This window comes from Calliopsis andreniformis, unplaced genomic scaffold, assembly GCF_051401765.1.
Source record: "Calliopsis andreniformis isolate RMS-2024a unplaced genomic scaffold, iyCalAndr_principal scaffold0022, whole genome shotgun sequence".
NCBI classification, from domain to species: Eukaryota; Metazoa; Arthropoda; class Insecta; order Hymenoptera; family Andrenidae; genus Calliopsis; species Calliopsis andreniformis.
In genome coordinates, this window is record NW_027480432.1 from 13,184,580 (window position 1) to 13,212,271 (window position 27,692).

Genomic DNA, 27,692 nt, shown 5'->3' on the forward strand with positions numbered 1-27,692 from the left:
ATGCATGTATATTTATATACGTATATATATATGTACGTGTATACAGTGTACATGAATAAAGTAGTAAATATATACATATTTAAATATGTGTAATGATATTGCAAAATTAATATTTTATAAAAGACAAAGAAAATAATTTATTTTCTTAAATCCTAATTTAACCGTAATATAAATATATTACGTGATACATATTCGTTAAAGGAAGGTTATGTTCATCAGAAATAGATTATGTTTATTAAAAATAGGTTATATTCCTTAGAAATAGGATATATTCATCAGAAATAGATTATGTTCATCATAAACACATTATGTTAGTCAGAAATAGGTTATGTTTATCAAAAATAGGTTATATTTAAATTATTCATTTAATCTTTAGGTTATGTTTCAAGATATTTTTAGGTTATATTTCAAACTAATATCTTCAGGTTATGTTTCAAGCTTATATCAATAAGGCATACTTCAAACTTTCATTTTTAAGTTACATTCTAACGAACGATCTATTTTATTAAATCAAAGCCAGGTTAAGTTCCCCGCATACACCCCAAAAAATCGACATAAACATAAATCAATCAAACTAACACATTCGTTATCAGAGCGCGAAGAGAAAGATCCCGCCGTAGGCCCTATCGGCTGTGGCCCTACTTTATTTCTCGAATTTTTGTAAAACATACTTGCAGAGTTTTACTTATATACGATTAAAATCTAATAAATGTAAATATAAATTTGGTCTTCGCATGTGTAACGCTGGACTCTCAATGGAAATCAGTACGTCACAGATATGTGACACTCGTAGCGAACAACACGAACGTGTTAACAATCTTTATACGACTATCTTTTCCAGACTCTAAAAGGCAAAATAATAGCAATCAGAAGGGAAGATCAGTCAGTATGGGAAAGAAGAGCTCCTTTAGCACCCACGAACGTCCGTCATTTAATCCGTGCAGGAATGAAGGTTCTCGTGCAGCCCAGCAACCGAAGAGCCTATCCTGCGCAATCTTACCAAGCTGCAGGTGCTTCCTTACAAGAAGATATTAGTTCTGCCTCAGTGATTTTCGGAGTGAAGCAGGTCCCGGTGGATCAGCTAATATCTAACAAAACCTATTGTTTCTTTTCCCACACTATCAAGGCACAGGAGAGCAATATGCCTCTTTTGGACGCTATTCTAGAGAAAAATATACGCTTGATAGATTACGAGAAACTGACTGATGTTAATGGACAGAGAGTGGTTGCATTTGGAAAATACGCTGGCGTCGCTGGCATGGTGAATATTTTGCACGGACTCGGATTGAGATTACTAGCCTTGGGACATCACACGCCATTTATGGTAAAATAGAGAATCCTGGTTAACTAAATGAAACTTTTTATTTGTTAGATTTTTGTAAGACTTACCTGCCCGACGTATTTCTTATTACGACTATACTCGTGATAGGAAATATACTCATCATGCGAATCTATTCTCGAAATACAATATTTCTTAATGATCAATATACTTGTCATACATACAAACAAAACTTTTTATTTCACAGCACATTGGCCCAGCACATAACTACAGAGACTCTGGAATGGCACGACAAGCGATCCGAGACGCAGGCTACGAAATAGCACTAGGGGCTATGCCGAAGTCAGTAGGACCGCTAACTTTCATTTTCACTGGTAGTGGCAATGTCAGCCAAGGTGGCCAAGAAGTTTTCCAGGAACTTCCCCATGAATACGTGCCAGCGGAAATGCTAAAAAAAGTTGCAGAACATGGTGGTAAGTTAATCTTCGAAATTCGTTTAAAAAGAAAAATAAGTACCATAGTGTTTTTCATTTTTTCTTCTATTTTAGATACAACGAAAGTATACGGTTGCGAAGTGAGACGAAGACATCATCTAGAAAGGAAAGAAGGTGGCGGTTTTGATTCTGAGGAATACGACAAGCACCCCGAAAGATATATTTCTACATTCAGCAAAACAATTGCGCCCTACGCATCGGTGATAATTAATGGCATTTATTGGGCTGTTGATTCGCCGAAATTGTTAACTATACCCGATGCGAAATATTTATTAAGGCCAGCTTACACTCCTTGGTTGCCTATAAGCGTCGGTGCTCCTGCTTTGCCGCACAGAATGCTGGCTATATGTGATATTTCAGCTGATCCTGGAGGCAGTATAGAGTGAGACAACATTTCATATTATTAGCATAAATTTTTAATACATTTTAAGTTGAAAATAATTACCATCTTCTAGTAATGAGTATATTCGTCACGTGAGAAAAGTGCTATTTAAATTCAAATTTCCTAGTCACAAACTTAACTTTAATTCTCAAAATGTTGCTAGATTTATGAACGAATGTACAACAATAGATACACCCTTCTGTCTCTATGATGCCGATCGAAATAAGGACACAAAATCGTTCAAAGGTCCAGGAGTGTTAGTCTGTTCCATCGACAATATGCCAACACAGCTCCCAAAAGAATCTACAGATTTCTTTGGGAACCTTTTATACCCTTACGTATTGGACATCATACAATCGGACGCAAAAATTCCTTTGGAAGAACATAAATTCACTCCAGCTGTGCACGGTGCAATAATCGCTTCTAACGGTCGTCTAACTTCGAGCTTCGAATATATTCAGGAATTGAGATCACTGAATCAGAGAAGTAAGCACATGCCAGATACTGGAGAAACTCAAAAGAAAACGGTATAGTATTGTATCTTACAGTATATTAAGCATGTTACAGTAAAATCTCGAAATCAGTCAGGAGTATTAACTTGTCGAAATTAGTTCCAATTACGGTGTCTCGGTAATACTAGTTTCGATTAGTTAACTCTAGAAATAATTAAACATATTAGTCGATATTGTCAATACTATCTAAAAATTGTTCAGTTAATACTACCTCTAACTATTTAGTTTAAGCTAATACTAATAAAACATTTTCCCCATTAAAACTCGTTCTCAGATAAAACTAGTCGTAACTAGGAAAAGCTAATACAGTAGTGTAACGCATATCTCTACCCAGTACGGGATCTGCTGGGAACAGATACGTGTTATATAACACTAATTTCGAATTCAGTCTCTTGGTATCCTAAGAGTTCTTATGTGCTAGAAAAGGAAGACCTCTAAAACAAAGATAACTCTAGATCTTAGCAAACCAAAGTATGGAATTCTATATTTTTTATCATACTTCAACGTAAGTACTACCAATTGATTCCTTAGTTTTCCCGATGAAAATGATACCAAATACAACACAGTTAGAATGATTTATAAAGAAATTGCGTACAAAAACGATTTTTACAATTTTACACTAACTTCATTAAAAATTTGGTACTATTTTAATCGGCAGGACATAACGAATTCATCAGTATCACTTTAATAATGATAACATGCATAATAACAAAGTTTACATTTTGCGACGCTACGTGTGTCCAACGCCAACAGACGAGACACCTCAAGGAGATCGCCTCGAGACTATAGCTTTTAAAGAAAATATTCATTGTCACTTATTGAAAATCTCCAATTTTTAATAAACTTCTTTCAAAATAATACAAATCAATCCCTTATATTCTGCTGATAAAAATGATACCAAACACGACACAATTTGGATCACTTTCAATCATCTGTATCATAACATTCGATGCCCGAGTGTAGTTAGGCGTTACAGACGGTATTGCGATGTAAAGAAACAATTTTGTTCCTAAACATTTTCGAAAATTGTATCACTACAATGCTCTTATTCTGTCCACAGGTTTAATATCAAAAATAACTGCTCTTGTATCATTTACGCGATGAGAAGTGTCCGGGTGCAGTTTGGCATTACAGGCGGTACCACGATTTAAAAATCCGAATTTTTTGCTAAACACTTTCGCATAACTGACACGAGAACAGCCATTTCTGGTATTAGACATGTCAACGGAATACAATCATTATAAAGGTAGAATTCTCAAAAGTGTTTAATAACAAATTTGGATTTTTAAATCGTGGCACCGTCTGTAATGATAAACTGCACCAAACTGCACCCGTGCACTTCTTATCGCATAACTGACACAAGAGCAGTCATTTCTGGCATTAGACTTGCCCACAAAGTAAAAGCATTGTAATAATAGGATTTTCAAACGTGTTTGGAAAAAATTCGAATCTTTAAATCGCCGTATGGTCTGTAACGCCTAACTGCATCCAGACATTGAACAGTATGATACACATGATTGAGAGTGACCTGAATTGTGTCCTGTTTGATATCATTTTTATCGATAGAATATAAGGCATTCATTCGTCCTATTTTCAAAAAAGTTTATTCAAAATTGGAGATTTTCAATAAGTGGCAATGAATATTTTCTTTAAAAGCAACAGTCTCGAGGGAGGCGCAAAATGTAAACTTTGTTATTATACGTGCTATCTTTATTACAGTGATACAGATGAATTCCTCCCAGGTGTCACTCAGTCCCTGAGGTAGAAGAGATGGTCTGGATGGATGGACACCCGTACAGGGTGTCCTAGCACTGGTGGTGCAAGCGGAAGAGGGATGATTTTGCAATAAAAAATAAGACGAAAATGTAGAATACAAATTTTTGATATCACGCTTCGTTTTCGAGAAAATTGACTTTGAATTTTGACTGACAAGGGAAAATCGGAGTGTTAATCGCCGATTTTAATGAAACTTTGTACAATTATTCTATGGTTCTACCTAAGAATTTTGCCGTACAAAGTAGCTGTCCATACGCGCCTTTAAGGGAGAAACTACCCCTTTAATCCAAGTCGCCCTTTTCATTTCGGTGCTTATAGCTCACAAAGTATAAGCGCTATGAAAAAATGTTGCATACAAAAGTTTTACTGTTTTTAAAGACCTATAAGATGGTTTTTAAAAAATTTCGAAAAAACGAATTGTTTATAAAAATTCAATTTTAACCCCGGTTTTTCGAAATTTTTTTAAACCCACCTTATAAGTCTCGAAAAACAGTAAAACTTTTGTATGCAACATTTTTTTATAACGCTTATACCTTGTGAGCTATAAGCATCGAAATGAAAAGGGCGACTTGAATTAAAGGGGTAGTTTCTCCTTTAATGGTGCGTATGGGCAGCTACTTTGTACGGCAAAATTCTTAGATAGGACCATAGAATAATTGTACAAAGTTTCATTAAAATCAGCGATTAATACTCACCGAACATTCTTTGTGAGTCAAGCGTACCAAACTACAGTTTTAGACGTTTGATGGGTAAACGGGAAAGGGGGAATGTTTCTAGCGCACTTTAGAGACAGTCAGTCAGTAGTCAGACTGAGAGTATTCCCTTTACCTTATGTACCCTTTAATCATCCAAACTTATACTTTTATACGTTTGCACCTGACTATAATTCAAATTCACTTTTCTCCAAGACGAAGCACGATACCAATACAATTTGTTCTATATTTTTGACTTATTTCTTCATGTAGAATCGCTGACTTTCCACTTGTACCACCAGTTCTGGGGCATCCTGCATACGAATATTGAAGAAATTTATTTATTGTTGCACTTGCTACAATATGACATAACATAGTACAAGGTTTCCTGGAAAACTTGTCGACGAATTGGGACCTCACCGATGTCAATGATTTTTAAATATGTTATAGAAATCAACATTCTCAACAATTTTTTTCTACACATGTAATCAGCGATTGGTCATAATTTTCGAGGTATGAGCAAAAAACTCACGTGAGATGGTCACGAGCACAGCGTGGGCACAGTCGACACGTTGGTCGCTTGATGGATCTGATCACACAAACTATTGGTATCAAACACTGACCCATCTGGATTAAATTTTGGTTAGGCTCGGAAGGCCACAAACGCGTGCCACAGGAATCGCGCGTGGCGCATTGGGGTGACAACACTTGTATCAATAGATTTCCACATTACTCATGAGGTACTAATGTTGATGCGTTTTTTTTTTTTTTGTCAGTGCTACCTCCTGTAGGCCTATTCTGCTGTTTCATGTTAGTAGTTCGGAAAATCGTGAAAAAAATACTATGCGGCCACCAGGAGTCCGCCCTCTCATAATCTCGTGTTCGAACTTAGATGTTCCAAATCAACCGGGGAGAACAATGGGGGGAGACTCGCCGCTTGCGTTCCACTCGACGTTCCGAACTGTTCCGAACAAGAAGAAAGCCGAGATCGTTGCGTACGGCAGGATCTCGGCACGCGATGCTTCCACCACGGTGCCCCCAATTAGCTAGCTCGTGTCGCGCGACCTCGTGACCAATAATTAGCGGCGTGGTTCGAATTGCCATGGATGATTGGCAGGGACCCATCGAGTCCCCCTGGGATCTTCTTGTGGCACTGATCCGAGGCGCAGTAGTAGACGCTGTACTCCGATCCTCTCTGATATCGTCTACCCACGAGAACGCTCCCGTAACAGTGTCCCTACACCTCTTGGCTGAGGACCTCTCTCCCGGAGTGGGGTGGCCAACCTCGCTTGGCGTCGGCTGGTTTCCATTACTCAATGCGTCCTTGTGCATCCGTGGTGTAGCCCTCCCATCGGCGTCTTCTCGGGGGTCGCTCTGCCCTTTGGGTGTCTGCTCGATGGGCCACGATACCCTCCCATTCCTTAGGCATTGCTTCACTCGCCAGGCGGAGTGATCCTGGAATGGTTGGTATTCTGGCCGCTCCCCTTCGACCACCGAAGATCCGCCACAAGAGACCGCTCTAATGGCTCCGATGTTGCTTAGCCCCTGTCTCCTGCCAATGTCTTCGTCTAGGCCGCCGAGATAACCGAGGTCGCTTGTGCATAAAATAGGTGTTAGTAACTCGTTACACTCCTGATGGTGCGCACTAAAGACCGCTTTTGCCCCAGGAAAGATTCGTCTTTGTGACTGGCATTGGTGCCACGTCACAATCCATACGAGCAGCTACGACGACTCGCCAAGAGATGCGAGTACGAATCGTTTGCGGCAAATTGCACGCAAATTAAAACTTACGATACCATCGCATTGGAACTGGATCTTCCTCTGTGACGAAGTTTTAAGTTGAGTTTCGTCATCGCCGACGTCAGTTCAATAATAATCAGGATTGATTTATTAAGTTACTATGGTTTCTCACTCGATCTGCGAAAGAGACAATTATAGACACGTACAAAGTTAACAAGTAGTGGTTGTATAGTTAACGGTGAAATTGAACTGTAAAAACTGATTTGACACGTCCACTCATTTTCGGTAAAGAGACAGTGAAACATAACGTGCGTCACTTCATTAAAATGTCGCACACCGGTGAAATAGCAAAGTAATAACAACTACACAAAAAACTGAACGCCAACCCCTTTACGAGGCCGTTAAGGATTCGAGGACCAAAACCACGCGTGGATTAGGGGATAGAGGAGATGAGTGGACGCCGCTATCAGAGACACGAGCGTATGAAAAGACGATGCGTCAGGTGTCCCAATAAGAGAAGAGGCAACGAACTCGCAGAGATCTACTTCCTATACCCCGTCATCACCGCTGGTCTACCTACGAGAAGACGTCCGATCGAGCCGACGGAACGTGTGCACGAGCAGCTCTGTGAGTAAACAAGCGAAAGATGGTAACCCGACCATATCGATACGTAACCTTTTGTGAACCTGAATATTTAACCGACGCAACGGCCTATGTATGTCTACAGAAGACGAACACGCGCTCAAATACATATTTCCAAACTAAAAGAGTCTACCTAGGTCACTAGAATAACTTTTTGAAAAACAGTTAAAATTTGTTAGAGACAATGAAAGTCTAGTGTCGTCTACAGAGGGAACAAAGCCGCTGCGACGCCGATTACAAGCACGGTTCGGTTCGAGTTTCGATACTGCTTTCGACGCTAACGTAATCGGTAGCCCCGAAGTTGCGTTCACAACACCTACCCAAGGATACCCCATTCAGTTAGCAGACTTTAGTTTAATTGACACGGCGGATTCCAAATCACAAAACATGTCGGCGGCCGATTCTAGCAACGCCAGAAGAGAAACGGGGGTACTGCCATTGGCTAGTGGATAAGTTTAAAGGAAAATCTGCTGACAATCTTCATGAATTTTTGAAGACTTACGAAAGTGTTGCAAATTTCGCGACACGAGCAACAAATTTTCTTAAAAACAGTAATAGGAACCAAATTGAAGGGAAAGGGCGCGAGAAAAATAGAGTATAGAGAGATCGATGATTTCAACGCGTTAAAATGCGTACTGGTGTCCCTTTTCATGAAAAAGCGTTCGAGACGCGCGGTAAAAGTAGAGTTTCACACCTGTCGTCAGATAGACAGAGAGAGTGTTCGAGCATTCACCTCGAGAATCGAAGAGTTAGTAGCCGAATTGTCACAACTCTCCACAGAACCGGAGAGCAATAACGAAGTAAATACTGCTTTAGTAAATTCGGTGCGCCGACGGGCACTCATTATTTTTAGTCTTGTGTTGAATACAAGGTTGGGAATGATAATAGGGTCTCGAAAACACGATTCCCTCAATGCAGCTATTGCCGCTGCCATAGAAAAAGAGAGAGCTATGGGCTTTAATGCTACGAAAAATTTCTAGAGATTCAATAACAATTTTAGCACTAATTACACCAAACCAGGCGGAGAGAGAGCTAGTGTGGTACGCTGTATGGTATGGTAATAAAGGTGCAATAGCACACCGCGTCTAAACACCTCCACCTATTACACACAAATAAAAAGGGAACCTCAAAGAACACGCAAACGACCGTAACTTCTCGAGCAATTCCTTGAGATTTTCTAACAATAGGCGCGAACCCACAAATCAGGCAGACACAGTTACGAGCAGAGAAATAACCGGCGTAGGTCAGGGAACCACGCCCACGTACGTCAACCGCGAGATCAACAACGAGCGAAGAGCAAGCGCCAAGCCAACAGTAGGATCATACCGCGTGAGCAGTATCACTTCCGTGAAGAATATCGTAGAAATTAGGGAGCCAGAGTTAATAAAAGGAAATGCAAACCGCTGGTGTCTAAAAATCTGATGGAAAGCACCAGAAATGAGTCCGCTCGGAGGTCTGAAGCAGTGGTTGGAAAAGGAAGGGAGGGAAGAGGTCACTCACTATCGAACAGCTTATCGTAAATTTTACAACACATGACAAAGCTGCAGGCCAAAATTCAGTTAAAATTGATGAATGTTATTCAATAATAACATAATAGACTTGTCTTGCCTATTGATATGTGAGGAAAAAATAAGACATCAATAGAAAAACAGGGAAGAAGAGCTAAGTCAAATGAAAAAAGAAAGACAGATATGGGAATATATTAATAAGGACAGAAAAGAAAGAATTAGAATTTCATAGAAAATCGAACTAGGAAAATGGAAAGAGTACTTCATGGAACTACTAGCAGGCGAGAAGAAATACAAACCAAAGAAAAGAGAAGAGAAAGAGAAAGAATCAAACTCAATAGAGACGGTGGAAAGAATATCTGAAGAAGAAGTAAAGAAGCAAATAAAAAAATAAAAAGGAATAAAACAACGAACACTGATGGGATAGAAAATGAAGCATGGTTTAACAACAATGAAGAAATAATTAAAAGATTAGCAGAGATAATAAACAAGGTATGGCAGGGAGAAGGACTTCCGGGAGTTGGAAGGAAGGAGTTATCTCTTCTATCTTCAAAAAAGGAGATAGGGGTAACGTGAAGAACTACAGGGGAATAACAATATTAAACACTGCATATAGAGTCTGCGCGATGATATTAGAAAATAAGCTATAGGGGGAAATGGAAAGGAAGAACATAATACCAGAAATGCAAGCAGGGTTTAGAAGTGGAAGAAGTACAATGGACTATACAGGGTATTTCACACAAGGTGGCGGAGCCATTAAGGGAAGATTCCTGGAGTGATTTTAAACATTTTCCTCTGCAAAAATATTCTCTGAAACTTTGTTAACGAGTTATTGGCGAAAAATATTCACCAATCAGAGAGTGCGGATAGCGAGAGCTCGGCTGATCAATGGCGGTGCACAAGCTACGCAGCGTTTGCTCTCACTGTACACGAATCTTGTACAAGAAACTCCAGATCTCTATGTTATTGCCCAATTTCTCTTACACTATTAGCCCCAACCCGCGTTTTAATAACGGGCAATTCCATATTTCACCCGTTCGAACGCATCGAAAGGACTTCCATGATAAGCGCGACGCGACCCTCGCGGCCTTCAGTCTCAGGTACCAATAGCTCCTTCAAATTTGCAGAGCAATACCTACGATCATAAACGGCCAAATCTGCGAGACACTCGTTACTGTCTCCTACACTAACCCGATATGCCTTTGCTTTCCCCCATGAATTTGTTGCGACTTTTTCGATCTGAAGACGAACCTACCACCTACACTAAAAAAAGTAACCGAGGAAGACCCAACGTTATTGGTGTCAACCAACAAATCAAATTCGAGTATATCGACGAAGTTACACCCCGAGAAGTCGCGGTGGAGGTATGTGAAGGCATGAGGAAAGAGACTTCCGAAAAAATCGTCAGTATCGATCGTAATTCCGTCGTCGAACTGTGTAACATCTTGTTTTTATTTAAGGAATGCTACAGCATCGTGGACGTCGCGACGCAAAACGTTTGAAAATAATCCACGACCGTGAGGTTGTTAATTCGGTGCGTTCCGCGGTTGTCGGTCATGAAAAGGTTAAGTGCTCGGTTGGTGAAGTGACCAGTGTTAGTGACCGTGAAGTGTTATAAATGTAAGGTGATTTCCTGTGGTGTTATATACCTCTGATCAGCAGATCCTGTGCTGTACGCTACCATCATTTCCCAACAACCGGGATCGGCACAGTGACTCAGTGGAACAAGTGTTCAAGCAGCAGGTGAATTCCTCTCCGAATGGGTAAGTTTTACTTTTCTTTCGAATGAGAGAATCATATTATTAACCTTAATTTATTTAAACATTTTTTGCTTTGGCCCGTCATAATTAAAAAATAGAAACCGGTGTTTTTGTAGTTTTTACCGATTATAGCAACTAATACGTCCAATTTTCGTTCATTCCTTATGAAATAAGTATTTTCGTACAATTTTCAATGTTTTGATACACAGTAAAATAATGTACGATTCGTAGAAACTACGAAAACATTGCTTTTTATTTTTTTTGCTATGGCGTGTAAAGTTAAAAAATGTGAAGAAAATGTTACACAATGGTATTAGTGATATTTATGTACTGAATTAATATGATCATAATCCAGCTTTGCTACAATACTAAATCGACATTTTTCAATTCTTTTCTGTCATTTTTTATTTTTTACAACTTGGATAATTAATTTAAAAATCTGAGAAAATTCCATAATATGTGTTGCGATAGCTAACGTGTCCCCGATTTTTTTTCATAATTTTTATTCCAATAGTTTAAGAGAAGTTCGGCAATAACGTAAAGATCTTGAGTTTCTTGTACAAGATTCGAGCACGGCGAGTAGTAAACGCTACGCGTAGCTTGTGCCCTGTCACCAGACGACCGTACGTCCGCTATAGGCGCTCTCTGATTGGTCGATGTTTTTCGTTAATAACTCGTTAACAAAGCTTCAGAGAACATTTTTGCAAAGGAAAAAGTAGTTTAGAATCATTCAAAGAATCTACCCTTAACGGCTCTTACACCTTGTTTGGGACACCCTGTATACAGGGTGTAACAAAAATGTCGCAGTTCCTTAAAAGGGGTGATTCAGGGGGTGATTTGAAACAACTTTTTCCTTAGCGAAAATGTAAGATGAGGCTTCGTTAACGAGTTATTAACGAAAAACACCGGCCAATGAGAGCGCGAGTTTGCCGCCCGAGCGACCGCGGTAGCGTTGGGTACGCGCGCTAGATGCTACAGTTGTACTCCGAACAAGAAAGTCGTCATACATCGAAGAAAATAGCATTAGTATGAAAACTGAAAGCGACATAATAAATAATACCGAGTCCTTTTTTTGTTTATCACTTGAAGTGAATAATTACTTAAAATCGAGGAAAACTATGTGCAACGTAAAAATACGAATATGTAAATCTTTTATTCGCATAACGTATAAACGAAAAAGCAATACAACGAAAAATAAAGGAAGAAGAGGACAAACTTCACCTGTAGTTTGTAAACCTGTGTCACTGGGTCACTGTACCGATCCTGGTCATCGACCGTCGAAATGGTTTATGCTAGGGCACGCGTTTAGGTAATTTATGGCTTTATTGCTTTGGTTTCGAAGGAGACATGATCTCGGAGTGTCCGAACAAGGAAGGTCTGAGGTGCTTAAACTACGTGGGGGGTACACGGAGCTTCTTTGGAAAAATTCTACCCTACCATAAACCATTTCGACGGTCGATGACCAGTATCGGTACAGTGACCCAGTGACACAGATTTACAAACTACAGATGAATTGCATTTAATTCATTAATGATTATTATTTTTTAAATCTAACGCAGACTACTTTCAACGTTTCTATCTTCAACGTTAATTCTCCAATTCTCCGTTCATTTCTTTTGTTGCATTGCTTTTTTGTTTATACGTTATGCAAATATTTTCATACTAATGCTATTTCCTTCGACGCATGCCGACTTTCTTGTTCGGAGTACAACCGTAGCGCCCAGCGCGTACCCAACGCTACCGCAGTCGCTCGGACGGCAAACTCGCGCTCTCATTGGCCGGTGTTTTTCATTAATAACTCGTTAACGAAGCCTCATCTTACATTTTCGCTAAGAAAAAAGTTGTTTCAAATCACCTCCCTGAATCACCCCTTTTAAGGAACTGCGACATTTTTGTTACACCCTGTATAGGTTGTTCCAAATCTGATGATACAAGCGGAAAAGAGGTGATTCTATATGAAAAAATAAGACGAAAATATAGAGTAAACTTTTATGATATCGTGCTTTATTTTCGAGAAAATTGAGTTCAAATTATGGTCGGGTATAAGTGTACGGAAGTACAGTTTTGGATACTCGAAGGGTACACGGGGTGAGGGGAATAATCTCGGTCTAACCATTGACTATCTCTACGGTATTCTAAAAGCATTCCCCTTTCCTCGTTTACGCCTTAAACGTCTGAAACTGTAGTTCGATACACTTATACTTGGCCAAAATTCAAAATCAATTTTCTTAAAAACGAAGTGTGATATAAAAAATTTTTTCTTTGCCTTATTAAGTAATACTTAACAACGTAAAATGGAGGGAAAGATAGAATCATTACGTTAATAAATAATTCACATTCGAGAATGTTCTTTAAAAAATATTTTTAATTAATAAATTATGTGCTATAAAATTTTTTCTTTATTAATCTTTTTCGTTTCTCTATTTTTTATTTTTATAAGTTGTCGCGTTCTAAGCATTACATAATAATGAACGCAACTTGAAATAATATATTTTTTATGTACATTAGATAGAAAAGATAATTTGCCCCCATTATGTATCAAATCTGCAATGACAGTATTATATGTATATGTTCACATCATTAAGATCATTTTGATCATATGTTTCTATTTTGAAAAACATATTAACTAAATTAATATTAGGATGGATAAGCACACCTTGGCTTTTAACATTAACTAAATCTGCTTTGATTTAGCATAACATTTTCATTACAAGAAGTAAATGTTTCTTTGCATGTTTTGCATTTGTAGGTAGGTACATATTCTGTACAAGTAGCTTCTAGTGGAGGTTGAGGCAAGTTTTTTATTAACGTCACAGCGATTTTATGGTAAGGGTATACTAGTCGGTCCACCTTTCCTTCTTACATCGATGTAAATGTAGAGACCTCTTATGCGCTTGCTTTGCCTTTCTACAACTGCTGTCCATACAACGGACCTATGTATGTTGTCATAGAGATGTGCAATGCTGAAGAAGCGGTTATGACGATGAAAGAAGGGAAACCACAGAGGGCATGCGTGCCCTAGCTTGAATAGCTCTGCGGTAGATCATTCAGTTGCTTGAGAAGTTTGTGGTTTCTTTCGACAGGCCTTAACACCTATTAAGACCTTAAGAGACAAATAATTGTTTGTTATAAGGGCTCCACCTCCGATTTTGATGATTTTCTAATGTGTTATAAAGGACATTATTTTGAATAACTTTTTCATTTGAAGATATTTGCGGACGGTTTTTATTTCTGAGATATTTGCAAAAAACTATTGTTATTATTGCCTTCTGTGACTTCTGTCTGTGTATGCACGTCCGTGGCAGCCGGCAGGCAGCTTATATAACAGGAAAATTACAAGAGTAAACTTGGCCAATTTCAATGTCAAATTTCAACGAAATGTTCAGTCCATATTTTCTATAATGTTTTCGTACATGTCAATATTTTCCTAACAGGGAAAGAAAGACAGATCAGAATTGGTCTGGGTTAAGCTCTTTTACGGGGCAGGGATGTAGAACTCTGCCCCTCCCTTGCCCACGCTACGAAATTTTGAACTTCCCTAAAGGCAATATGTTTTGTGAGTGCACGTATACAGAATATAATTTAGTAGCAACAATAGTTTTTTGTAAATATCTCGAAAATTAAAGCTGTCTACAAATTTTTTCAAAAGAAAAAGTTGTTGAATATAACGCCCTTTATAACATATTTGAAAATTATCAAAATCGGAAGTGGCGCCCTTGTAACAGATAATTACCTTTGACATAATGTCTGTACTTCGAAAGAAGATTCGTCGTGGCCGGGGCTCTAACTTGCGGTGTTGCCGCTTTCCTGACTTGTGAGTGGTATTTCTCCTACGCGGCACGCGCTTTTCTCAATGGATCCTAACCAACTACTTGTGACTACTTGGTTGTGGGACCTGACTTAATCTCTGTCTTTGTCTGGCGTCTATCATTTTCTCTTTTTTTCGCAAGCACCCCTAATGTCCTTTCTATGAACGCTGAAAAAGGTGTTGTATTCTATTGGTAATTTAGAAATGGTGGACAACCCGAAAAATGTCTTTTCATGAGACAGTTCAAGTTATGCTATTCTGTGCAATGGAAATACGTATACTGCAAATATTTGTATGTAACAGTCACTTAAATAATGCTTAAAAATTAAATTAATATAAATAATACGCCGTTAGTGGTTTGGTATCTTGTTTCACAAATAAAAAAGAAACTACAGGTAACAAATAATAATAAAAAATAAGAAGGTAACATGGAAGTAAAGGAATCCCTGAGACAAAGAGAAACTATAAACTATGCAGATTTAAATAACTGTTACATAAAATAAATGTATTTTTACCACATACAATAGTATGATATGTACTAGAATTCATCTGAGTGCGTATAATATTGCATCGTGATCAGAATTCCTTGTATTTGCCGAAAAAATGACTAATAGTCATATTTCAAATTTCATAAAAGTGAAATAGTCGATTTCACACGGACGCCATTACATTGAGTTATCTGCAGATAGAGAAATCTATTTCATCGCATTTGTGAAGGAGACCAATTTGCTCTTAAAGACAGAAAGAGAGACCCGATCACGTACACAATCTGACAATGTTGCGAGAAATGCGCATTGGTATTGGGGTCCTTCCAAGCCAAGCGTCAGTCGCTTGGCAGGCCTCGGGGATCTTCTTTCCAAATAAGTTCTTCCATGGGATTCCTATTGTTAACAGTCTCTGCTTTCTCAGTTAGTGAATTATCTCAAACAGCTGACTGTCATAGTCTTTTGCTCTACACTTCATCTGTGTGCTACCTACGTTCTTTCTTACAAATATTTCCAACCTTTAAAGTTTTATAAAAATTAAACTACACATAAGAGATAAAACAAAATACATTCAGACTCTTTTTTTTTTATTGCTCCTGTTACGTATAGAATCCAATGTTTATTCGTAACAATAAATTTATTTCCTTTCTTACATGACAAATATTGCACATGGCACAATAAGGAAAAACCTTTAGATCCTCTTTTTAGTCAATTCATTTAAGAACTTTACAGGGATGAGAAGTAGTTAACGTGTTGGCGTTTATCTGTTCTGTTCCTAGTGAACACTCAGCTAAGACTAATCCTAACTTTGTCAAACATATGGGGGTTGTTTCTTGCGCAATTTAGGAAAGAGGAAAAGCCCAAGTGCAACACCGAATAGAGCTATTGATTGTGAGATACTCGGGTACCCGGGTATATCAAAATTACCCGTGATACCCGAATATATCAAAGTTAGCCGTGTTACCCGGGTATCTTATGGGTAGCCGACATACGAAACAAACAAGACTGTTGTGCCGAATTAAGCCGAGTTGAACCGAATCGAATCAGAATGAACCGAAGTGAACCAAACTAAGCCGTATTCGAATGAACTAGAATTGAATCTTCGTTTTGAAGTAAAAACAAATAGATCATAATTTAAACCCTCTTTTCTGGTGGAAATGTAATACATTTAAATATAAAAAATTATTAAATCTAGCAAAAGCTTATTTAAGTATTCCAGCTGCATCTGCTAGTTCAGAGCGTTGTCTTTCCACAGCTGAGAATATTGTAAATGACAAGCGCTCTTGCTTATCACCTGAAAATGTAAATTTATTAATATTTTTATATCAAAACAGAACTGTTTAAAATATAGATTGTGTAGATATATGTAAATAGATATATAAATTGAAACATATCACATACAATGCAAGAATTAGTTTTGTTGAATATTTTTTATCGCATTTGATTAATGATCGAATGACAATTTATCTATTTTTGCACACACGTTGAGTTAGATAGTGTCTTAATGATAAGTCCTGATAAATATAGAAACAAAACGGAAGCTGTAAAGTGAGAATTAATGAAATGTCATCTGCTTTGAAAATAACAGAAAATAACTAAACAATATTTTTATTGCCAACTCAACATTTATATTCACTTTGATTTTAAGTACTGTACGAGGAATTAAACATAAATGTGAAGAGTATTGACAATGTGACTGAGTCTAAAACTACCGTAAAGCTATCGGCAAACTTCGGCTCAACTCGGCTTAATTCGGCACGAGATTCTTATCTATCTCATGCTTCGAGTACCCGCGAGATACCCGGGTAATACGGGTAATTTCGATATACCCGGATATCTCACTCGGTTCACTTGAAATCTCGAGTCCTAAGACCGAATGCAAGGCGCCTACTCAAGTTCAGACATCTCCTGTTGCTAAGAGTATCGAGACACCGACCAGCCGAGACACTCTGACTCTCCAAAACATCCGGGCACCATCCGTCCCAAAGATTTTGGGAAACCTTGAGTGCTCGCTTTGGTCAGTGTTAGAATTATTGCACTGAACCCAGTGCAGTTCTGCAACGCACATGTGCGTGTCTTTCTTTAGCATTTTCCTTCTCTCCTGTCTATGAAACAAAAGTTTCATTACGGACGTAACACTTCTCTCTAACAGTCTAACATATCTGCAAAATTACAAAATCCTTCGATTTCCTTGTTAGTTTACTGTGAACATGTTGTAACCACATTGAGATATCCTACCACCTCATAAAATGTTGAAACGTATGGTTGTTACACACTGTATAAAATATAATTATGATAAAAATTTAGTAATATAACGCAATACAGATTTAAATATACAAGGTGATTTATAACACTAAAATAAGTAAAAAATATCACATGAACATATGTTTTATATTTCTTACATTTCGAGTTATGAAAAATTAAAGAAAATGTTGAAGTGCCCATCTCGTGCCTCAACACATGCTACTGTACTGCCGTCAAGAAGGAAAGGATGGAATTCCCTCTTGTTCTTGATAACTCAGAGTTTATTAGAAATGACTCCCCAACAGACTTTATAAGAAATTGGATCTCAAGGATCGTTACATTTATTTACAGTATTGTGATATTTTTGGAAATGAGCCCCGGGCTCGGCAAAAGGACTCTCTATATACTAATCTTATATAGATAATCTTACGTTTTCTAGATTTGTCACTGGATACGTAGGCCTACTGTTCATGTCGTAGCCAAATACCCGACTCAGCTTTTGGGTAAAGGGCGGAGATAGGGCTGAGTCAGGCTCTATTGCTTATATCTTATCCTAATGGGTGATACAGCATAACAGTACCTACGCCTTAGCATTGAGTTCCACACTCGCTCAAAAATGTCAGGTATTTTTCGAATAATCTCAAACTTATATTATATCCTTTCTCATAGATTTTGCATATTGTTTATTTGAGTTAATTAAAAAAAAAAATGTAATGGGTTCAATCACATTGTGGTGGCCATATGATAGGTCTATTTCGCACCATTCCGTCAATTTGCAAAGTGTTGCTTAAAAATGTTCTCACTGTATGAAAGAAATGTGGAAATGACATTTAACGGCATATCGTGTAAGATAAGGACAAGATGTATTAAGATGTGCAGGAGCGTGCATTGAGATACTAGACGGATATTTCGAATATTTTTTTTTAATTCTTCATAACTCAAAAAGTAAGGAATATTACGTTAATATTAGTATGTAAATTCATCCCTTAAAGTAGTGATGCTCAGGAAGAGTGCCCGCGGGTGCCTGGCAATTCCCGAAATCACTCGCCAGCGGCCTAGTCTAGACAGCGGCTCCCCTCTCTGCTGCCGAAATCGACCTTGAAACCACTCGCGAACGATTCCAGGCATTTTCGGCCACTCGCGAACGATTCCAGGCATTTTCGGCCACTCGCGAACGATTCCAGGGGTTTTCGGCCACTCGCGCTCGCGCGTTGTACCTTGTAGGTACAGTATTCTCTCAATAGGGGACCTTTGGAACTAGACGTTAATGGTACCGGATCTATCCCCACTCCTAACGGAGAGTCCCTTTGAATTGTGTAAGATTCCGGAATCGGTTTGCCTGTACTATACTGCGTTCACTGAGAGAACGCAGTCGTTTCACGCAGATGGCTTCCATTGCCCCGACTGACTTTTCCACTGAGATTGGTGAAGGATTCAAGAGCCTAAAAGGACACGCCTTGCTTCTTTCTACTCTGTATACCTAGTGTCCAAATGAAACAAATGTTTCTATCTATTAAGAAACAATATTTATTGAGATATCAATGTATAAGAATCCACAGCTTATTTGATTATAAAGAAACAGCAACGGTAGAACTGTTTCCTGGATTTCCTACAAAATGTTCGATGCGACCAGGTAGTTTATGACACGGGAAATCTAGGGTCGTTTATGGTATTGCAACGTAGTAAGAATACTGACTAGTACCAATACGTTTTCGGTCGACAGAGACGATATTCAAGAAGATTTTTATTTGCTAACAGAGCCGCATTAATACTTTCGGAGAAAACTAAAATCTAAAAGAATATCGTTTGCTTGCTCAAAATTTCTTTCACACCGTTTATGCGCTAACACTTGAAGAAGTGACTTTCTTTAGAAATGGTAGGACCTCCAAGGGCCCAACAAGGGGTTCATGGGTAGGGATGTGCTCGGGAGTGACAGAGCCAATAACTAATGAGCGTAGGCGTGAACTGCGCAAAGGGTACGAAAACTCGTCAACCGACGACTGCGTTCTCCCAGTGAACGAAGTATAGTGTATTTGATTTCGCAAAACTGATTTTAGTTTCACAAACTAATTGGTGAGACTTTTTTGATTAAAATGATACCAAATACGATATAATTTCGATCATATTCACATTTTAATAAATGTTAATAATTCATTCTGTTTAAATATTACTTGTAATATAATACACTGCAAAACTTTTCATGATCGCTTTCTATCCTTCATAGATCCTCTAATCAGAGGTACATATTAAAAGAAGAAATAATATATAAGGAAATCAAAAGCACGAAAAGGTTTTCTCTACACGTTACGAATTTCATAAACCGATTTTATACACTTTGAACTGTTTTGCTTTTCATCTCCGCTGCCACTTAGAGGTTTTTTAGCTCAGATGTTACAGCAAACGAAAATGAAACCAAGCATGACATAATTCGGACCATTGGTAAATGATGGAGAGCGATATATATGTAATGTAAGAAATGGTAACATTTGTTGAAGCGGTAAATATAATTCAAATTATATCATGTTTGGTATCATTTTAATCAAAAAATTTTCCTCAATATGACGATGAAATTTTTATTCGCAAAAAACCAAAAATGAAAAAGTTTATACTTTCTAATGACGTTACGTTGGTGTTGTCTCACTAATATGCAGGCATTTAAACTTCTTCGGGACCTCGACTCACAGTCCCTCTCTCTTTCAATCACTGTCCTTTTCTGCGAGAAAAGCAAACCGCCGACCCTTATTCCGAAGTAATCTGATACCGAAATTCGTAGTACCTACTCGATAGTGAGACCGGGCCAGTCTGAAAGTTGATACCACTATCGCGAGAATAGTGTACATCGAACTCTTTCAATGCGTTTACCTCACCGATTATACGCGAGCTACATTTTGTTTTAAAATGTAGTATTAATTTTAAAACATTATTATTGGTAAACGAAAGCACATTGGACATGATGTTATAAGATATTTTGTAATCTAATTAGGATACTATACCACCCCTTAAAATATTGAAACGTACACTTGTTACACCTTGTATATTATCTCATATTGTACATCTATATATAATTTATTTATGCAAATAGGTCGTCGTCCTAGGCGCGGGACATGTTTCCGCTCCTCTGGTCGAGTATCTCCATCGAGATAACAATATTCGCTTAATCGTCGCCTCACAATTGAGAGAAGAAGCCGATATATTAGCCACCAAATTTCCGGGCGTGGAACCCGTTTTTCTAAACGTTCTAGAACGATCTGACACTTTGAAAGACATCATTAAATTAGCTGATGTAGTAGTGTCGTTGCTACCTTATTCCCTGCACCATGTGATTGCGAAAGCTTGCATAGAAGCTAAGACTCATTTGGTAACAGCGAGTTATGCGAACGAGGACGTCAAAGCTTTGCACAATGAGTAAATATTAATACAAGTTCTTATCTCGGAAGATGACTTGCGATATGCATTAGAGGCAATGCTTTTCACAAGACTTCTATAAAAACTAGCATGAAAATCCGTAAACTTATTGATGTATATCAGTAATTAATGCATTGACATTGGGTATTTTTCATTTAAAATATTTGGTGAAGAACTGATTCTGAATTTTATTATAAGTGTTATAGGCCTGATGACTCAGATTTAGACCGGATCTTGTTTGGAAGATAGACTTAACCCAGGCCTAACTCATGCTTGAAATAAGCCTTATTTAACACAAAACGAGGTATCTCGTTTTCCCTCAATTTTAGTATAGAACTTAAAACCAGTTTCTCAATGTTAACGTGTCAATATCTTTTTGAAGTTGTTTCGAAAGATGTCTTGTGAAATGCCTTAGAAGCAATTCTTTTCATGAGATTTCAAAATTTGATAATTAATAGCATTAATAATATAATTTTTCAATGTTCTCAGGGCAGTCGCAGCTGACGTAACAATCCTTAATGAAATAGGCTTAGACCCTGGCATCGACCATTTACTGGCTTTAGAGTGCTTCGATAATGTGAAACAAGTTGGAGGAAAAATAGAGACTTTCGTCTCGTGGTGTGGTGGCTTACCAGCGCCAGAATATTCTTGTAATCCTCTACGATACAAATTCAACTGGTCGCCAAGAGGAGTTTTGTTGAATACTTTGGCTCCTGCTAAATATTACAGTGAGAAAGAAGTAAGTTTAAGCTATTTTCTCTTGAACTTAAAAAGTCTAAATATTTAGTAAGTTCTTCGCTCAATTTTAAATAAACATTTCATTCCGAAAATTAAAAATTTTTTCTCCTGCTTTAAGTTTACTTTTATTAAAATGACTCGTTGCATAAAATTATTTTCAAGGTAGTGGAAATTCCAGCTGGGGGCAGCCTCATGTCAAAGGTCCAGAATTTGGATTTCCTGCCAGGCTTTGCCTTAGAAGGTTTCCCTAATCGAGACAGCACGATTTACAAGGATTTGTATGGTCTCAATACAGCCAGCACAGTTTTGCGAGGAACGATAAGATTTAAAGGCTTCTGTAACACTATTCAAGCTCTGCAGTGTCTTGGACTCATCAATCCGAAGCCCCATCCATGTTTGCATCCCAATGGTCCAGATATTACTTGGGTAAAAATATTATTTTGCAAAGGGCCAAAGAAAAGTTACTATTAAATGGTGTAACAACATGTCTTGAATTGATGATGAAACAAGATTCAGGACAGTTTCAATTTACTTCTTTCTTTCTGAAGAATTTTTAATACTTTTTAAGGGTTTCAAAGACTTTTGGAGACTTTTAAAAACCTTCAAGGACTTTCAAAGATTTTCAAAGCTTTCAAACTCGTTCAAAGGTTTTATTCCTTTTCCCATTTCAGAGAGTATTAATATGCAACCTGCTGGGTCTCTCCAATGACAACATCTTCTACGAAAACCTGAAAAGGAAACTGAAAGAATTGTTGCACTCAGAGGAAGCTGTGCAAACAATTGAGGACTTGGGACTTCTTGCAGAAGATTTAGTCTTGAAACTAAATACTCCATTAGATACCCTGACGCACTATTTGGCAAATAAATTGTGTTATGAACAGAATGAGCGAGACCTTGTCATTCTGAGACACAATATTGGCATTCTTTGGCATGACAACAGACAGGAGGTTCGAGGGATCAGTTTGGTACTCTATGGAGATGTCAAGGGACACTCTGCAATGGCTCGTACTGTGGGATATCCTACTGCAATTGCTGTTAAAATGATTCTTGATGGTAGAGTAACTTCTGGGGTTTAGTAAGCATGTTGTATGACATGTGCTGATATATGGAAGGACTTGAAGTATAAGAAAGTAAAGAGAAATTGAAAGTGGGTTAAGTAGAGCTTCAAGACTTTTCTGAGATTTTCAAAGGCTTCCTTTGAAAACATTTGGAGGATATTGAAGATTTTTTTTTAGACTTTTGATGACCTCTTTGGGAGATTTTCAAAGACTTTGGAAGAATTTTAGACTTTTTTTAAAGAATTTCTTAGACTTTCGACGATTTTGAAGGCTTCTTTCCAAAGACTTTCGAAGACTTCTTTCAAAAACATAAAATAATAATTTTATATATCTTTAATATATAGGGTGTCTCAACCGATGTTGACATCTTGATTTTCTCGCTATTGTTACTCGTAGCAACAAATGTTTCAGCAGAGACTTGATTGGTATCGAGTGGAGCATATTCTGATGTTATTAATTTTTTCGTGAGTGGACGCGTAAAGGTCATATAAAGGTCAACTTTGTTTTTTAAATGGAATGAGGTATTTTTTAATACATCAACCGATGCAGCTGGACATTTATTATAAAAAAGTACTAACCTGTGTATATCGAAAAGTCAATAGTTCAGGAGATATTTCAATTTAAATAATTTTAAAACACCATTCCTGTCGTACTAAAACGTTAGCGTTTATTTACAGGAATAGTTCAACGTAACGACTATTTACGTCACGGCATTTTTGAAATCGATCAAATAATGACTGGTTTGCGTTGTTTAATGTATTGGCTGGTATTTTACAGCATTTAGCGAAGAATATGTTGCTTCATATCGGCCACTGTAGTTGGAGCTTTAACATAAACTTTATTCTTTAAATGGCCCCATGAGAAAAAGTCGAGGGGCGTTAAATCAGGTGACCATGCTGAAAAATGAATGGGACTGCCTCTTCCAATCCAACGATTCGAAAATTGTCAATTTAAAGCATTTCTTGCTACTTATGCCAGTTATGCCATTATGAAGTGTTTGTACTTCGGTCCAGTCAGTGGTCCATCAATAAAATAAGGACCAATAATATGAGTATCGATTATGCCAACCCATACGTTGAAACTCCATTGATGTTGATGGTCAATTTGTCTGAAACAACGTAGATTCTGTGCCAACCAGAAATGTAATTTTTTAAATTAAAATTTGCATTTTTTGTGAACGTCGCTTCGTCTGCAAACATAACTTTTCTAAAAAAATCAACACTTTGGCGAAAAGCCCATTCACAGAATTCTAAACGACGATGACAGTTATTATCAGTGAGCTCTTGAACTTTTGATATGTGATATGGGTAAAATATGTACCTATGTAGTACATGTATGATATTACAGTAATGTTGCGGACGAGAGCCGCGCTCGGGTTTGGTCGCGTCTTTTATGGCCCTCTTGTCTCTGGCGTCAAGCTCGAGTGCGATAGTTCCAAGAATTGGTTTCTCGGCAGCACATATCAAACGAAGTAGTGGGGATAGACCGCGGCTCTCGTTCGTGTGGACAAAACAGCGCTCGTCCGAAACATTACTGTAGACCGAATAATATTGTATTCTCTTTCAAGCTGATGACAGCTTACAGGATGGGTTTATTATCACTGCAGCCAAAATAGCAATTTCATTTACAGTATTCGTCGCTTTTTTTTTTTTTATTAGGTGTTTTACGCAACAAATTTCCAGCTTGATGAAAATGTTTGAAGAGATAACTGAATATATTTATCTCCATACAATTGTTTTGCACGCACTATTCTCTTTCCACCTTCCAAACATGCTGCAACCATGTCTACTTTTTCGACTCTTGAGTACTTCATTTTAGAACATACAGATGTCTAACAGAAACTAAACTCAAACTGAAGAATGATTGTCATAATCAAATAGTTCTCAAATATTTACATTTCAACGTTACCAACCTTAGTCAATCGTTTTTGCTAGCCTAACATTGGTAAACAGATGCTTTAAGAATTTAAATAATTTAAACTAAAATATCTCCTGAACTACTAACTTTTCAACATACATAGATTAGTACTCCATTAAAAAAAACAAAATTGACTTTTATATGACCGTTACGTGTCCACTCACGAAAAAACTAATAACATCAGAATATGCTCCACTCGATACCATTCAAGCTTTCGCTGAAACATTTTTTGCTACAAAATCAACATGTCAAAATCGCGTGAGACATCCTGTATATAAAATTGCGTGTTTATTTCAGGGGAAATTCAACAAAGAGGAGTCGTGCTTCCTTTCGCAGCAGAGGTTTATCGACCAATACTTAACCGTTTAAAAGCAGAAGGGATGGAATTTATCGAAACGTCCAAATTTATATAAGCATAATTTATATGAATAATTTATATTATGTGAATAAAAAGAAATTAAATCTGAAAAATGAACGACTATAAAGTTATAAAATTGTAACACTGTAAGTTTTATTTCTAACATTTAATTACATCCATCTGAAATGGGCGTAAACTCGATTTGCTTCGCATTGCTTATGTAGTTCTTGTTTCTTTTTGACAACTCGACCCTAGAAAATAAATTATTATTAGTTAATAATTATTATTAATTGTTATTATAAATATATAATGATATTTATTTCATGTTTTGTCTTTTTACGCTTCGTGAAAATCTACAGAAAAATATTGAATTTTAAACGTATTGACAATCTTAAAGTTTCAAAAACAAAAGAAATTTCTTGTGTATAACAGTTCGCATTGCTTGCTCACCCATAAATACCAAAAATATATACTTTGACTGCTACGCTGAAATCACATGTTTCGCTCAGGACGCCATGGGAGTATTTATATTAGTGGTCACAGGTGACCATTGTGGCGCCTTGGTTACGATTGATAACGACAAATTAAAACAAGTCTTCGTTACGATCAAGTGCTTCGGTCACCAATGACCACCGTGGCGTCACAGGAGAAACCGTGGCCGGTCATATATGACCAACGTGGCAGTCAAAGTGTTAATGATATTTAAAAAATTAGAATATATACTCGATTATAAGCAGCATCAATAAGTTCCTTTGCTAATACATCAGCGAATTGATCATTGTTACCCTTCTCGTTCGCAGTTCTAATTAGCCAGTTCATTGACAAGAATCTAGCTCTTTGTTCGTTTATAGGCACTGGAACCTATAAAGAACAGAAAAGCATTGCGATAAGTATTTTCATCTTTTTAAATATAAAAAATATTTTTGTAAAATACTTGTTTCATAAAAATTGTTTATAAAAATGTTTTACAAAAAATATTTCTGTCACGAATGAAAATCCATACTTGATAAGTAATTCCACCCTTCCTCATTTTCTGCAACTCCAAAATTGGCGTACAATTTTCTACTGCTTTATGAAAAATCACTTTCGGATCCAATATAATGTCTGCTTTTTTTGCAGATGAAGCATTGTTGTAACGCTCCAGTTGTAATATTTTGATAACTTCAAAGGTCCTCTCCACTAAACTTCTGGATAACTTTTTGTCACCTTTTCTCATAAGAAAGTTTATAAATTTTCTGAAAAATACAAAAAATGATAAGTAATCAAAATGAGAAAATCCTTTAAAAATATTGAGAAGGCTTCCTACAGCCTGGCTCTGCAAACCTAGCTTGGCGAATGATTTGGCAAGCCTGCCTGGCTCGACGAATAGTTCGGCAGATCTACCTCAAAATGTGTGATTCGACTTGTGGAAGCTTGTAAGAATCTGAATCTGTGAGTTTGTACCTTTTCTTGGCTTACTGAATCTCGAATTTGATATGGTTTGCAGATTCGGATTCATACAAGCTACTATACACAGAGCCAAGAAGGTTCGCTGTATCACTCACAGAGCCAGGTAGGCTCACCAAATCACTCGCCATGAGAAGTCGCCTTAAAGCATTTTTATGAAGACAATAGACACTGAATGAGAAAATCATTAAACAGTATAAATACTTTAATACATAAATAATTAATAAATAATTACTTAAAATCAGCTGAAAAAATATCATATAAATAAATAACTAAAAGAAAAAATTAAGCTCTTTACTTAATATTTGCATCGTAAAATTCTGAGGAAGTTTCTACAGCTGAAGCTGGCAAAATTGGCAAATGGATTAGTTTTCTGATTTCTTCATTTTCATATAAATTATCCTGTTCTTCTTTCCTATACACAGGCTTAACGTAATTCGATGGAAAAATACTGTAGAATTGAATTCTTGTCGCGTTGCATCTGAAACCAAAAATAAGAAATACTGAAAATTCTACAATTCTTCTCTATGAAATTCTGTGTTTTAGGAAAAGTTTCGTGCAAAGTATTTATTTTAATGAAAACGAAATAATAATTTATTTCAATTATAATTGTACAGTTAATGAACAAGTTTTGACATGCAATAATGCTTACTTTGTTAAGAAAGACGGTAATAATAAATTTAACACTTTTATTAGAGCCATTTTTGTGTATTTTGACGAACTTTTGATAAACCTAACCTAAGACTAAAATGTATATTTATTGTAATTGAAATTTGCTTCATAAAAGATATTTTTGTTTAAGTTATACGAAAAATAATAAAAAGAGTATACCGAATAACACTATAGCAGTGTTAAATACATATGTATATTAGAATGAGGAGTAGATTATAAAGAGGTTATGTCATCCAAACAAAGACTATACCTAGACATAGCTATACTGAGCTATACAGGGTGTCCAATTTAACTGAAAACCCTCGAATCCAGTGCCCCTATCGACCAGAAGTGGAAGTACAGAAGTCTTATTCTTGTTGTAGATACCTCTGGATCGGCGTGGCGCGGCTCCGATCCGGACCGGGTTAGACGAGATGAATCCTTTGTTTTTAAATGGAGACGTTCACACATATCCGTCCAGGAAAAGCCGGGATTGTACCCGAACGGCCAAAAAATATCGGTTCCTTATTTTTCAATGGAGCCATTTATACTTGGTCCGACCGGTGCGTCCGAATTTGTCCGGGAAAAATAAAATTCGTTGGCAACGAATGTCCCTATCGGTTGTCGTCCGGGCACTTTATGAGGACCCTTTTTTTATGACTTGATGTGTCTCTGGGTCAAATCCCTTAGAGCCTGTGCAGCGGGGTTTCAAGAACGAAAGCAAACGTGGGTGTATTATCTATTACCGAAACATTATTTGTATAATTGCACATTTAATGTTGGCAGAAGTGCAATCG

The 27,692-nt window shown here is 37.3% G+C and overlaps 2 protein-coding genes across 2 annotated transcripts; one reads left to right on the forward strand and one right to left on the reverse strand.

Moving 5' to 3' along the window:
* On the forward strand, positions 1 to 24,877 carry Lkrsdh (lysine ketoglutarate reductase/saccharopine dehydrogenase). Its single transcript, XM_076390410.1, has 10 exons — positions 1 to 6; positions 842 to 1,324; positions 1,527 to 1,752; positions 1,828 to 2,155; positions 2,319 to 2,682; positions 20,405 to 20,727; positions 21,217 to 21,466; positions 21,628 to 21,891; positions 22,137 to 22,518; positions 24,738 to 24,877. The coding sequence occupies exons 1-10, from the start codon at positions 1 to 3 to the stop codon at positions 24,851 to 24,853; spliced, it is 2,742 nt and encodes a 913-aa protein (XP_076246525.1). The 3' UTR covers positions 24,854 to 24,877.
* Positions 24,878 to 24,908: 31 nt separating this feature from the next.
* On the reverse strand, positions 24,909 to 27,159 carry Mrps7 (mitochondrial ribosomal protein S7). The gene is made up of 6 exons (XM_076390927.1): positions 27,076 to 27,159; positions 26,897 to 26,988; positions 26,543 to 26,725; positions 25,802 to 26,033; positions 25,522 to 25,659; positions 24,909 to 25,049 (listed from the first exon to the last, which is right to left on the reverse strand). The coding sequence occupies exons 2-6, from the start codon at positions 26,944 to 26,946 to the stop codon at positions 24,969 to 24,971; spliced, it is 684 nt and encodes a 227-aa protein (XP_076247042.1). The 5' UTR covers positions 26,947 to 26,988; positions 27,076 to 27,159; the 3' UTR covers positions 24,909 to 24,968.
* Between the last annotated feature and the right edge of the window lie 533 nt (positions 27,160 to 27,692).